This window comes from Leucopleurus acutus, assembly GCF_964270905.1.
Source record: "Leucopleurus acutus genome assembly, chromosome: 3".
NCBI lineage: Eukaryota > Metazoa > Chordata > Mammalia > Artiodactyla > Delphinidae > Leucopleurus > Leucopleurus acutus.
Window position 1 is genome coordinate 28,884,401 of NC_139145.1, and position 14,965 is coordinate 28,899,365.

General features: G+C 46.2%; 1 protein-coding gene across 1 annotated transcript in view; it reads left to right on the plus strand.

Moving 5' to 3' along the window:
- SH3PXD2B (SH3 and PX domains 2B) overlaps positions 1 to 4,370 on the plus strand; it is a 112,699-nt gene extending 108,329 nt beyond the window's left edge. Inside the window, exon 14 of the mRNA XM_082835889.1 lies at positions 4,150 to 4,370. Within this exon, the coding sequence (XP_082692015.1) occupies positions 4,150 to 4,287 (138 nt within the window). The 3' untranslated portion in view covers positions 4,288 to 4,370. The remainder of the gene's footprint in view (positions 1 to 4,149) is intronic.
- Positions 4,371 to 14,965: the final 10,595 nt, after the last annotated feature.

A 14,965-nucleotide genomic window follows, 5' to 3' on the forward strand; every position in this document is an offset into this window, starting at 1 on the left:
ACGGGCCTCTCAGGTTCAAGCAGATGCAGCTGCCCCAGGAGTGGGCCTGGAGGTCCTCCCAGCCACGCTGCCTCCCTTCTGTGCTGGGACCCTGATCAGTTCTAAAGGAGTGCTTCCAGCTCCAAGCATGCTCCCCTTTTCCTGCTGCAGGCTGGGGTCCAACCCAGGGCTTTTAAACAAGAATCCCCAGCCCGCTTTTGGGGGGGCCTTTCACTTCTGCCTACCTAGAGCAAGAATCTCAAGGTCTGTTTGAATAAGGGGGCCGTTCACAAGCCACGCCCCTTGGGAGCTCCTCTTTGCTGAGTAGCTAGTAGGTGCCAAACGCTGTACTTGGCACTTTACCTTCATGCTGAACCCTCACAGCAGCCCTCTCTGATACTATTACACCTGTTTTATAGATGAGGAAACGGGTTCAATGGGCCCAAGGGCACACTAGCTGGGAAGAGGAGCAAAGGGGATTTGCATCCAGGCTGGCCTGACTTCCATGCCTGTGCCCTGCCCCTGTAAGAGGCAAACCAGGCGGGGAGAGGGAGACGCCAGCTGGCTGCCCTGGGCTGTGCATGTGGGGGCCGGGTGGCTGCTCCCACACCCAACACCCCTCCAACCCATTGTAGCAGCTACTGAAGGCTGCCCTGGACCCCATATGGTTGCTCCACACAGAGGCTGCCCACGGCCCCGGTGCTGCCACAGAGCCCTGTTTCCTGCTCCTATGCTGGTGCCCACCCCCGGGGATAGAACTTATGGAGCAAAGGGAGCCAAGGTGGTCTCACATGCCAGCCTTGAGGGACCCTGGTGGCTCAAGGGCCAGCAGCGGAGTCTCCAGCAAACTGGGCAGAGTAGGCAGTAGTCCCATAAGGAGACGGGGACCCGAGGGCCAGGCAGAACCTCCTCTCTGCTGCTGCTTCCTGCTCCTCTCTGGCACTCGAAGAGTAGTTTTCTCTTTTTTTCTTTCCATGCACTCTCCCTCTCTGTGGTCTCACTGGAAGGAACCCGGGGCAGCCCTTGCACCCGTTTTGCCTGATGTGGTTCACTGAGTCACGTAGAGACACAGCTACACTGCAGAACGAGAATCAGGACCCAGGGTTTCTGGCTTCCAGCCCAGAGCTCTTGCCTGGGGTCCAGGCTGCCTTGGGGGGTGAGAATGCAGCACCCCTCCTCATCCCACCCTACTCTGCAGGACAAGAGGAAGTGGCCCTCTGGCCCTGCCCCCAGAGATCTCTGATGCAGAGTAGTCATCTGCTGCCATGCTTTTGGGACCACAAGAGCAGCTTTCCCAGGGATGCTCGCCGTCTACCTGCAGTGCCAAAATTTATGTGCAGACAGCTCTCTTCCACTCTCCCCTCCCCTCCCCACGCCTCCTCACTGCCACATGGGCTCTGGATCCTTCCCTGATCCACAATCGCATCTTTATTCCTTCCTTCAGTAGGTCTGTAAATCCCACACCCCGAGAGTCTTGGGACAGGGCCCTGAGGTGCCCTGCCGCGCCCACTTGCCCCCAGCCCTGTTCCCAGAACCTTGGGGGGAAGATGGCAGCCAGGGGCAGAAGGGAGAATGGGAGAGGGCCATCCACCCTCCAAGGTCCCCTCACTCGGGAGGAGGCCCCACAGCACGTTTTCCTGAGTTTTTGACCCATTTTGGTTTAAACACCATTCGTGAAGCTGTTATGCAGGATTTGACTACATTTCAAAAGACAAAACTCTAAATTTTTTTTTCTGATTATCTCTCAGCTTTCATTGACCTTTTCTAGTATTTTGCGAGTGCCTACTATGTACTAGGCGCTGGGTGTAGACCAGGCTGCGAGTGGCTCCGTGCCTGGCTGTGAAGAGCTTTGATTTTTGTGTGCAGATTCCACTGAAGGCGTTTGTCTTTGGCTTCATTTCCTCTTCCCAGGGGTCAGCTGGGTGGGAATGGACTAATTCCGCCTTTTTCTGGATAGAAAATTTTCCCTGCACATGAAAAAGTAATCAGCCTTTTTATTGTTATTATTCTGGCGTGAACTGAAGGTACTGAAGCCACATTTCTCTCTGTTCACTGTTCTTTCCTCAGGACACATCTGTGGCCTGAGGACTCCTCTCTCCAGCTCCTCCTACCACGGTGAGGGTACTTCCCCAGGCAGCTGCAAGGGGCGGTCTTGACGGCCAACGGCTCTCCCTAGCTGTCCTCACCTGGGGGCTTAGGTTGATACCATCCAGGACTGTAGCCACCATTCTATGCGCATTTGCTAGAGCAGATGCAAAATCCCCTGGAGTCACCACCGTGGCAAATGTCCAGGGCCATAGGAGTAACTTTTGTGCCAGCCTCCGGGCAGGTTACCGGTGCCTACGCACGCTCCCTCCTTTAATCTCATCCTCACTTCAACCCTGTGAGGTGCCTAGGGTCAGTCCCAATCTGTCATGAGAGCACTGAGGTTCAGAGGTTGAAGTCAGCGTCATCCAAATATTGACCAAGCTGAGACTTGAATCCAGTTTTTTCTCCCCAGTGCCCGTGACGTTTCCTCTGCCATCAACAATGACATGTTCATGGTGCTTCCAGGGAAGCAGGTGACCCTCCCTCTCAATTTAGGTTTTTCCTCTCCTGACCCCACCATCACACATGTCAGTAGGTCACAGGCCAAATGCCAGCCCAGAAAGGCAGGCAAGGATGGGTTTTATTCCTTTCCTCACCCCTGCATACTTTCTCGGGATGGCTGTTTTATCTTACACCCTAGGGCAAAACTACAGCTTGTAGTCATAACGCCAAATCTTTGGAAAATCTGCGTTTTAGGACCACCCCTTGATAAAATAGGCCTTTACTCAAGTTTTTTACTCAGAATTTCTTTGCCATTTGGTGGGTTTATGTCCTTGTCCCAGGATGAGACTTGGGGAGCTGGGCTGCAGCTCAAACCATTTTTAATGCCCTGCCCTGCCGGGAAATTGCTAGAGCCTCACCAGGCTTCCATTAGTCATGTTACATGTCCTCCACAAAGCCTCACCACGTGATTGATTTCTTAGACAAAGTTCTTGGCCTTAAAACATTTCTGGGCCCACAGGGGATTTCCTTACCAGGTAGAATGTAGGAAAACAAACTTGCCACATTAAAGGACAGATGCCAAATCTCCCCAAGGTTGGAAGACCCTACTCTTAGGCTGAGGGATGGGCAGTCTAGTATTTATTTTGTTTGTACCGAGTACACGGCACTGGGTGGGATGAAGTAGAAATCGCTCCTGGCCTCAGGTAGCTGGCAACTCAACATCATCAAGAACGAGAACATTCGTGCCTCGGCTTGGCTCCCCTCCTTTCATTGTTTCTGAGTTTTTAAGTGTCGGGTCAGGTCTTGCCCTTCACTTTGGGCTGTGATAATGTACATGTAACAGCCTGAGTCACGTGGCAGTCTTGTCCCCTCCTTGGTTGTCAGGCCCGTCCTTCAGGGCTTCTGCTGCAAACAACCAGACCAGACCATAGACGAAGATTCCCTATCGCCAAACAGTGTGGCCTGAATGAGTAGGAAACTGGCTTGCATTGAGGCCTGAGGGTGCGCAAGCCCTCCGTTAGCCTGGAGGAATTGCTCCTAACTTGGCCAAGTAACGTCTAGATGGACCTTAGCCCGTGAAGGTCACAGACAGAGTTGTGGAGTTGCAGAGTTAAAACCAGGAGACTCCAGAGTCTATCTGCTCATGGACCACCTGCTGAGGACCCTTCTCACAGACTTGACCGTCCAGCCCCATGGGGTAACGTCTGCTTTCTGGTGCTACCTTGTGGAGTTTTCAAGCCACCCATTGTGTTTCCACATTCCACCTTTACCGTTTTTATCGTCTGCTCCCAAATAGGCCTTCTTGGCTCCAATCAGGAACAAGGGACTCAACTTCTGTTGTCCTTGAAGAGGCCAAGCCCAGTGCCACAGCCAGTAGCCTTCACTTTCAGGTCTTCTATAAACGTACAAGAGGAGGTGCACCCACCAGGCTTATGATGGCAGTAAGCAATCCTAACACAACTAAGGTGTCCATATTTTACCCCAGTGTACGCCTGTCTGTGACATTGTGCCCATGTAATTGTTAGTAGCAGCACCCCTTCCACTCACGGGCTGATAACAAACTGGTCACCTTGGCTACAACCCGCATTTCCTGCTTCAGGGAGCCACCAAGTAACTAGGCCATTTCTTGCATCCCTCCAGGAGCAGTGGGCCCTGACAGCATTGCCCCACCACCTCACGTCTGCTCACAGGATGATGCTGGAGATCTCTGGACATCTCAGCACTCCTCGTACCCTTGGCAAGCTGACACATTCTGGTGGTGTCTTTGTTTCCTTTTAACACACACGAAAAATACATGAGGATATATAATGTGAGGGGGGAGGGGTGATGAACAATGGATTAGCTGTAGCATGTATAGACTATATACTTTACCATTAGACTTTTCTTTTTTTTTTTTTAATAAAAAAAAGTGCTTGACTGGTTTCAAGCTTCATTGTGAAGATGTGTCTATGGATTTTATTTGGCTGAAGAAAGGGTGAGTAGCTTTGTGCCCTGGCATCTTGGCCTGGATTTGGGGATCAAAAAACAGAAGCCTGTGTGAGCTAGGTTTGGGCATTGCTTAGAAATAGGGATGACTCCTCTGGACCTTAGTGTACTTTGATTCTTTTAACTACAATATCCAGAAACCAAGAGAAAGCTTCCTTGTATTCACTGGGTATCTCCCACATCTCGGCTCTGTGCCGAAAGGTGGAAAACTTTACATGTCCAGGGAGTTTGAACCTCTCGCTGGCATTGCCTGATGGGCAGGGAAGTAGGAGGGTGCAGCCATGTTTGGGCCACAGGGACTGCCCAAGCCGCCTGCTCCCAGGAGGTGGAGAGCATTGCCTGATGTTTTATTACTTTCCCAAAGGCAGCGCCTCCTTGGTCCCAGCTGAATCCAAAAGGACACCACCACCCCACCTTCCTAGGAAGAGAAGAGTAGAACCAGCAGAATCCCAGCGCAGAAGTTCAAAGGGGAGGATTTCGATACAATATTCATCCCACCTTAGAGGAAACAGTTTAAAGCAATGATCTTCTGGTGTACCTTACTTAGGAATAGTCTTCCTTCATATATTAAGCTCTGTTCCCATAAGAAAGGAAAGTCATTCTGTGGTTTAACACCACCACCCGTACCCCACACACCCCGGGAGCGTTTTGTCCCAAATCTCCTAAATCAGGAGTGCTTAGTCTCAAGAATACATCTGGTAATGACCACGGCATGGGCTTCCCGGGGCAGGCGTGCAGGGGCCCCTGAGCCTCGTGGGATGGGATGGGAACTGGACCGCGGTCAGCAATCAACCTGACTTTGTGTCTCTGGGGTCTCTTACCCACTACCTTCCTTCAGTTCTGACTTGGAACTGGCACACTCACCACTGCTATCCTGTTCCAGGAATGACACACCAAGCACGTACCCGCTCACACACCTGCAAACGCTCTTCTCTAGGGGGTCATGGTGAATTTGGGGGTCCAAAACTCATATCGAGGGACCACTCTTCTCCCAGTCCAGAGCGTTTAATGTCCACTCCTTCTCTAGTTCATGTCTATCTGGTCCAGGTGTGCCGCTTCACCATCTGGCAACCCATGCCTCCCAATCATTGGTTCTCAAATTTCAGTGACCAGAAGTTTCAGTCAGGGAGCTCGCCAAAGTGCACATTCCTGGGCTGCATCCCCCAAAAGTCAGAATCAGCAGGAATCTGCATCCTTAAAAAGTACATTGTGAGGAAATGGCCTGCATGCTCCACTCTGAAGAGATGGCCAAACTCAGCCCCTTCCTTACCTGGCACAGTATGTGTTCAAAAATGGTGCCTCATGCTATCATGATCAATGGCACCATTATTTTTCTGGGCATTTGCTGTGTTCCAGGCCTATGGGGCACTTTACCTACAATTTTATTTCATCCTCAGAATGCTCCCTGAAGTAGATATCTGCATTTTACCTATGAAGTTGCTAAGTTTCAGACAGGTGAAGACACTGGCCCAAGGTCTCTCATGGCCAGTGTGTGACGTGTCTGGTCCTAAAACTGGCTTTTTTAACCCGTACTATGCCCCCTCCCAAATGCTAATCAAGGCACATATCTCATCCTGATGTAATTCTTTCCTGGATTCATCATATTCAAGAGCTACTTTCTCTTTCCAAAACCTAATGCTGTAATTAAGGGGGAAAATTCTAATTTTTTTGAGTACATGCTATGGGCTGGTTACCTTATTATCTCTTTAATCTTCACTACAATTCTTCTAGGTAAGAATTGTTATACCCATTTTATGGATGAGGAAATTAATAGTCTGAGAGATTGTTTACACGTTGTCACAGCTAGTATGAAGATGACCTTGGACCTGTAACTCCTTAATAGACCATCACAGTTCCCAAATCTATAATCTTTCCATTCAGCATTTTTTAGTGTTTTCCAGAACAAATGTCAACACATAACGTCTGAAATAAGTGTTCTGTGGGGGACTTCCCCCGGTGGCACAATGGTTAAGTGGTTAAGACACGGGTTCGAGCCCTGGTCCGGGAAGATCCCACATGCCGTGGAGCAAATAAGCCCGTGCGCCACAACTACTGAGCCTGCGCTCTAGAACCTGTGAGCCACAACTACCAAAGTTTGCATGCCTAGAGCCCGTGCTCTGCAACAAGAGAAGCCACCGCAATGAGAGGCCTGCACACCGCAATGAAGAGCAGCACCCACTCGCCGCAACTAGAGAAAGCCTGCACGTAGCAACGAAGACCCAGTGCAGCAAAATAATTAATTAATTATTTTTTTTAAAAGAAAGTGTTCTGTGGACACATTCGTTTGAGCAATGCTTCGTGAAATTAAGTTAAACAGTTTTTTTGGGGGGGGGGGTTTTTTGCAGAACTTCTTGAAGCTCCTTGCATAAAAGCATTCAGTGTGATTATCTGAGAGGGGCGTTATCAATATCGGGTTCTTCAGCTGTACTTGACTGTGAAGCCATTCACAGAGCATCTAGCAAGGGCAGTATTTCATGCCATAAATTCTGGAAAATGTCGAATTTTACATTTCAACTTTACCTTGAGTTCTCTTTTTAAAATTTATTTATTTATTTATTATTTTTGGCTGTGTTGGGTCTTTGTTGCTGCGCGCAGGCTTTCTCTAGTTGCGGCGAGTGGGTGCTACCCTTTGTTGTGGTGCATGGGCTTCTCATTGTCATGGCTTCTCTTGTTGCGGAGCACGGGCTCTGGAGCGCGGGGGCTTCACTAGATGTGGCGCACGGACTCAGTAGCTGTGGCTTGCGGGCTCTAGAGCCCAGGCTCAGTAGTTGTGGCATTCGGGCTTAGTTGCTCCGCGGCATGTGGGATCTTGCCGGACCAGGGCTCGAACCCGTGTGCCCTGCATTGGCAGGCGGATTCTTAACCACTGCACCACCAGGGAAGCCCTACCTTGAGTTCTGAACCACAATCCTTAGCCGATTCCTCCTAATTCCAGCTGTAACTCCACCCCTCACTGCAGCCCAGGCTTCAATGCTAACATTCACAGCATGGTGAGTACAAAATACTTCTTTGAATGGACACGTGAACTTCAAGGTTTCCTATTTGCCATTGGTCTAACTTGGAGCTCTCTCAGTGGATTTCCCCATAGTAAGATCGCCACTCAAGTAGGAAACTGTTCAGAAAATAGCTGCCGGGAATGGAATTTGTTTTCTGGCTCAAAAACAAGTTTTCCTTTAGAGGCCTGTAAGTTAGTGGTGGTGTTCAGAACATTTAGGTGCAAGTTAGTAAAGCCAAGGTTCATCTCCTCTTAAGACCCAGGAGGCCCAGATCCTACAATAAACTGTGTTCTCCTATTCTTTTTCAACTACAGGGAACTTGGCCACATACTTGTACAGCATAGTATAGAATAGTGGTCTTCAGATGGTTTTCATTGTGTACCTGATGGTGTATTGATAGAAACATGCTTAGCATATATGCAGTAATAACTATATAAAATACATATACTACTAAATAGATACATCATGTACAATATTGTTAGGTGGAAAATTCTCACACCCAGTGCACCTAAAGGAAGAGCTCCATTAGCATAACGCTCCAGCCCTTCCTCCCTCTCCCTAGGGGAGAAGGGGGAATTATCTAGATGATTGATATTTAGGGAGGCAGGAGCCAGGCATGCATAGCTCAGCCCCTCCCTCTCTCTTCTATGGCGACAGATGTCCTCAGGAAGCACACCTTCCCCTCTGTCCCTGACAGTGGGAGGCTTAGTGGTAAAGAGGACCCCACAAAAGGCATCCTGTGCTTTTCAGGGGCATCTGTGACTGGATCAAAGAACATGACTATTTCTGGAATTCAGCCTTAGGAAGCCCATAACTGCCGCACACCTCACCTAAGACAGATTCTCCCACGGCTCTCTCAAGAATAAAGGTGGCATTTCGTTCTCCAGTCCCCATATCCCTCTGTCTCTCTCAGTTACTTGGGAATTGAGGTGAGGTGAAAGGGGAGCAATTTATGAGGCTCCTAAAAGACTGTCTATTGGCTACTGATTTAGGCTAATTTTAGCTGATTTATTATTATTATAATTATTATATATTATAATAAAATACATATACAAAATTTAAAGTGAAGGATAAGCTAAAAATACATGTAATGAAAAGATCTAATTTTTCACTGAGCTCCAATGGCTTGTCTTATCTGCCTGCCCCCGGGATTCATGGACCCTACTTTGTAAACCACTGACAAAGGAACCATGACCGACTTTGGGGTTAGACCTGGGTTTGAGTTCTGACTCTGATACACACCTTACTTCTCTGATACTCAGTGTTCTCATCCATAAAATAAAATGGGGACCATAACACCTTTCTCACAGAGCTGTTGTGACGATTAATGGAAATAATACATGCCTAGCGCATAGTAGGCACTTCTAACAGGACATCATAATTATTATTGCTTCTGTGAAGAGTCAAGAAGAATGAACAGTCTTCAAATATTTTCACGGCCTAGTACAGGAGTTGGCAAACTTTTTCTTAAAGAGTCAGATAGTAAATATTTGGGGCTCTGGGAGCCAAGAGGCAAAACCAGAATGTTATGCAAGAACTTACATAACTATTTAAAATGTAACCATTTGAACATGTAAAAACCATTCTCAGTTCTCTGAAAAAACAAGCAGTTTGATGGATTAGGCCCAAGAGCTATAGTTTGCTGACACCCTGGTCAGGTGTCTATCCATCTCCTATTTTATTACTTTTCTCTAAATGAAAGTTTCCCCAAAGTGTGTTTATGGAACATCAGTCCCTCACATGATCCTGAAAAAGCGTTGTGTGGTCAGATCCATTTGGCAACCACTTGCCTGAGTATTCTCCAAGCCTCCCCACTTGGAGTCCGTGTCACACACTAGCACGGCTCTGAGAATCCTGCAGTAAAGAAGCTGTTTAACCTGTTTAATCCGATGTGCCAAAATGTATTTCACAACAGAATTTTCTTTTCACGTAACATTTATGAACATCCCACAGAACATACTTTGGAAGATGCTGCTGTAGATCCTAAAAATTGATGGCTATGCAGAATTTTATTATTACTATATTAAATTGAGTTTGTGCTCCATCATGATGCATCCACCTGAGAAATGTGGCTTGGATGCTGTGTGTTAGTTACTATCTTCTCAGAGTAAACAGGCCAACTTGGTCTTCAGTTTGCAAGAGCTGCAGGTTTGCTGATTTTTCTCCCTATGTTTATCTCGGGACCAATACCATACTACCTTTATTACTATAGCTTTGTAACATAGTTTGAAATCAAGGCATGTGACGCCTCTAGCTTTGTTCTTCTTTCTCAAGATTGTTTTAGCTATTCAACATCTTCTGTGGTTCCATACAAATTTTAGGATTGTTTGCTCTCTGTTTGTGAAAAATACCATTGGAACTTTTATAGGGATTGCATTGAATCTGTAGACTGCTTTGGGTAGTATGGACATTTTAACAGTATTAATTCTTCCAATCCATGAGCATGGAGTATCTTTCCATTTATCTGTGTCTTCTTCAATTTCTTTCCTCAACATCTTATAGTCTTCAGTGTACAGGTCTTTCACCTCCTTGATTAAACTTATTCCTAAGGTATTTTATTCTCTTTGCTATAATTATAAATGGGATTATTTTTCTTAATTTCTCTTTCTGATAGTTTGTTATTAGTGTATAGAAATGCAACATATTTTTGTGTATTGATTTTGTATCCTGCAACTTTACTGCATTTGTTATTAGTTCTAACAGTTTTTGTTGGTGGTGGTGGTGGGTTTTTGGGGGGCTTTTTTGTTTTGTTTTTGTTTTGGTGAAGTCTTTAGGGTTTCCTATATATAGTATTATGTCCTCTGCAAGTAGTGACAGTTTTATTTCTTCCTTTCTGATTTGGATGCATTTTATTTCTCTTTCTTGCTTAAATTGCTCTGGCTAGGACTTCCAATACTATGTTGAATAAAAGTGGTGAGGGTGAACATGGAACATTTTTATTTTTATTATTTGGCTGTGTCAGGTCTTAGTTGAGGCATGTGGGATCTTTTGTTGCGGCATGCGGGCTTCTCTCTAGTTGTGGCATGCGAGCTCCAGAGCGCACGGGCTCAGTAGTTGTGGCGTGTGGGATTAGTTGCCTCACAGCATGTGGGATCTTATCCCCGACCAGGGATCGAACCTGTGTCCCCTGCATTATAAGGCAGATTCTTTACCACTGGACAACCAGGGAAGTCCCTGGAACACATTTTTGAGATAGAGTTTCTTATGTTTAAAAATGACTTTTCAAAGTTGAGTTTGTACCCACTCATTTTTTTTTTTTTTTTTTTTTTTTTTGCTGTACGCGGGCCTCTCTCACTGTTGTGGCCTCTCCCGTTGCGGAGCACAGGCTCCGGATGCGCAGGCTCAGCGGCCATGGCCCACGGGCCCAGCCGCTCCGCGGCATGTGGGATCCCCCCGGACCGGGTCACGAACCCATGTCCCCTGCATCGGCAGGCGGACTCTCAACCACTGCGCCACCAGGGAAGCCCTGTACCCACTCATTTTAAAGATAATAAAATTCTTATAGGCTCCCAGTGTTTAGACTTAAATGAGTTTAAGTATAATGTTACCTAACATAAACCAGGCATAAACTTGTTCCTTTTGTAGCGAGGATACAAATAAAATTGAACACTTTTCGAGGTTAGACACACAACTACAAAACCAACAGAATTTATCTTAACACCATTAACAGGAGAGCTGATGTTGCTTTTTTTGTTCATTTGTTTTAGTGGTAAATATATATGTATATATTATATATATGAGCTAATCTGGCTTTGCTGAAACTATATCTCCACTAACAATGACGGGATAGAAACAACCACATTGGAGCAAGTTTTTTTGGAGTCAATGTGTCTATATATTCTGTGTATTATGACAATTCATTTTTCTCTAATGGAAATACTGGGAAAACCTTTGTTAAAGCAGCACATCATGGTGCATTTAGCCCTCATTTGGTGTAAATACATCACTTATGTCTGCATAAGTTTTTTTTCTTTTTTCGATTTTTTTAAATTGAAGTATAGTTGATTTACAAAGTTGTGCCAGTCTCTGCTGTACAGCAAAGTGACTTAGTTATACACATATATACATTCTTTTTTTATATTGTTTTCCATTATGGTTTATCACAGGATACTGAATATAGTTCCCTGTGTCATACAGTAGGACCTTGTTGTTTATCCATTCTAAATGTAATAGTTAATACATCACCTACATATTATCTTAGTCTATTCAGGTTGCTATAACAAAGTACTATAGACTGACTGGCTTATAAACGACAGAAATTTATTTCTCACAGTTCTGGAGGCTGGAAGTCTGAGACCAGAGTGTCAGGTTCTCATGAGGGCCAGACTTCTGGGTTGCGGACTGCTGACTTCTCATTGTATGGTCACATGGCAAAAAGAGAGCAAGCTAGCTCTCTGGCCTCTATTATAAGGACACTAATCTCATTCTGAGGGTCCCACCCTCATGACCTAATTACCTCCCAAAGGCCCCACCTCCAAACACCATCGCTTCAAGGATTAGATTTCAACACATGAATGGGGGGTGGGCACAAACAGTCAGTCCATAACATGTATTAAATTAAACTTGGCCCTGTTCTCGTTAACCCATGAAACTGAAAGTACTAGCCTGGGACCACAATTCACTTGCTAACAGAATTATTGCTGAGGCCAACATTCAGATGATCTAGAATATGCCTATCCATTTTTAAAAAAATATTATCAAAATGGAAATGCAAAATTTAAACATTCTCATAGAGAAGTTGTATACCCAAGTTAAGAAACGCTGTCTTCCTTTTTAATCCTAACCCTCCCATTATCTTTGCCAAGCCCTAGGGATAAGCAGACAAATGCTCTCCAGTGGGAAAGTCTTTTTACCACCAACCTCTCCACTTCCTGTAAGCACCCTCCATGCATGGAGGAGGGCTTACAGAAGCTCTGTGTATGTTCTGGAAGACATTTGAAAGGTGCTGGGATCACCTGGCAACTCACTTTCACCCTGGCAGGCTCCCTGGGAGCACACAGCAGCAGTGTGTTAAGAGATACTCAAAGCTGCTTCTGGGACTGGATTTTTCCCCAAAAGTTGGTGATAGGAAAAAAAGCTGGGAGTAGAGATGTAAGCAATTTCACCAGGAAGTTATTTTACACATTTTCATATGGAAGCAAACAGGGATATGTTACGCTCTAGAATATAAAACTCGCCTGCATTTTTAAGATAAAACTGCAGACTTCAAAGAAATTGCTTCACTGGGCTGCTTCAGGCCAGGCCCCAGGCCCCAGGCCCCTTGAGACAACTTTAATAAGCAAAGTCGAGGAAACTAAGCGATTAACCACTCCTGCCACTGGCAAGTGGGGCAAAGCCAATTAGGAGACTTCTTTTTTCCAGGTGCACCTCTGCTCATTGGACTTTTTATCAATCAAAACCAGATGTGCCACGGGGGACACGCTGCTGAGATTCTCAGAAATACGCTCCATGCTGGTGCTCTAAGTGTAGGCAGAACGGGTTTGTTTATAAAAGCAAATGCTTCCAAGAACCTCCTGCTTTCCAAAAGTCTTTTAGTTCTGGTCCTGTGATGGGTAGTGCCTCCATTCAGTTCTGCCTGTATTTAATTACCTTAAAAAAAATTCATAGTTTTTCAGCTAAGGGATGCAAGTCTGGGGTCGGGGTGGGGGGTGGAAAGGGAACTCCTGGATCCCCAAAGGTGCCCCTCGACTATTCAGAATCAGGACCAGGGACTCATAGAAGACCAAGGTTTGGTGTTCAGGTGCTACCTTCTCGTCTCCTGCCCTCCCCTACCAATACACATACGCAGGCCCGATGAACAGGATAAGGGTTTCCACTTCTGTGCTTATCACTCATCACTGAAAGCTGGACATTCCAACATCAACTAACGTGTCCCTTCTACGTGAGCTGAAAGACGGCTGCCCAGGGCCAGGCTAGCAAGTGGCCCAGTGGCAGGGAGAACAGAGAGTCAGCATCCCCTTACAGACCGCTCTCTTTTAGCCTACGGGGCCCATGTGTCCCCTTCAGAGTTAAAGTCTGCCCCTCCGCTCCAATAGTGGGTCAGTAACATCGGCCAAGAACATACCCTGGGCTATGTGGTTCCCCTGCCACTCACGTCCGTCAGGGATCCAGCGTGCCCTGGCTGAAGTTCCTTCCCAGACGTCCACACGGACTCCAGCAGATCCATGACAGACAGACTTCCAAGGGGGCAGAACTGCTTTGGCATGAGGTAGCTGAGTCCTGATCCCATACGGACAGTCCTGAAACCTCCATCTTCATGCATGAGAGCACAGGGGCAACCAACCTAATCCTGGGCCTGCTCTGGGCCAGGTTCAGTCCTGGGAACTGAGGACAGAGAAATAAATAAGAAAAATATAGTCTAACTGGAAAGACTGCCCTACAGACAACTACAGGTAGGAGAGTTATAAGAGAATACTGCACAAAATGTCTGAAGGACACAGAGTGGCAAGGGAAAGCTGCCTAGGGGTGATGATTATTAAAAGCTGTCCAGGGCTTCCCTGGTGGCGCAGTGGTTAAGAATCCACCTGCCAATGCAGGGGACATGGGTTCGAGCCCTGGTCCGGGAAGATCCCACATGCCGCGGAGCCTAGCGCCCATGCTCCGCAACAAGAGAAGCCACGGCGATGAGAAGCCCGCGCACCGCAACGAAGAGTAGCCCCTGCTCACTGCAACTAGAGAAAGCCCACGCCCGGCAACAAAGACCCAACTCAGCCAAAAATAAATAAATAAATTTATAAAAAAGCTGTCCAAAAGGTCAAAAATAGGGACCCCAGTAGGTGAGGGCAGTGTTCCCTAAACTTGAGCTGAGTGGCACCCTCACAAATGTTGCTATGTCCACATCCCAACTGTATCAGCATTTCCTTAATAATTTACTTTGATTAACCCAAAAGTTAAATATGTTTCCTTAAAGGGAAGCTATATCATGACAGTTGGAAAGCCTGTATGGTTTTCCATAAATAGAAGGTAACTGTAAAAGTAAACACAATGAAATCAAAATAGTGTCACTGAGTTCCGGCTCGGTACAGTTAGTTACCAGTTAAAGGTTCTGACACTGAGGCTCTCTCTCTCTTTCTCTCCCTCTCTCTCTCTCTCTCTCTCCTAAAAGGAGATTAGCATGTGTTAAGGAGGTGTTAAATACAAGCTAACACCAAAATTAGATTTTATACTTCATTAAAAGAACTATATAAAGAAGTATATACAGAAGAATTATGTAGATCAACTCTACTTCAATAAAAAATAAAAATAAAACAGAAGAATTACAAGAGTACTGGAAATGGTAATAATTGTACACCATAAGTTGATGGCATTTCACACATATGAGAATAGCACCCCAAATGGCCTTTCTTACACTTTAAAAGATAGTGGATTAATCTGGATGATTTTGTGAGGTCTAGGGGGCACAGGACAATTTAACCGCACATAGACTAGATATGTTGAGAGAGGTGGACATGTCAGAGTGGACATGGCACCCTGAA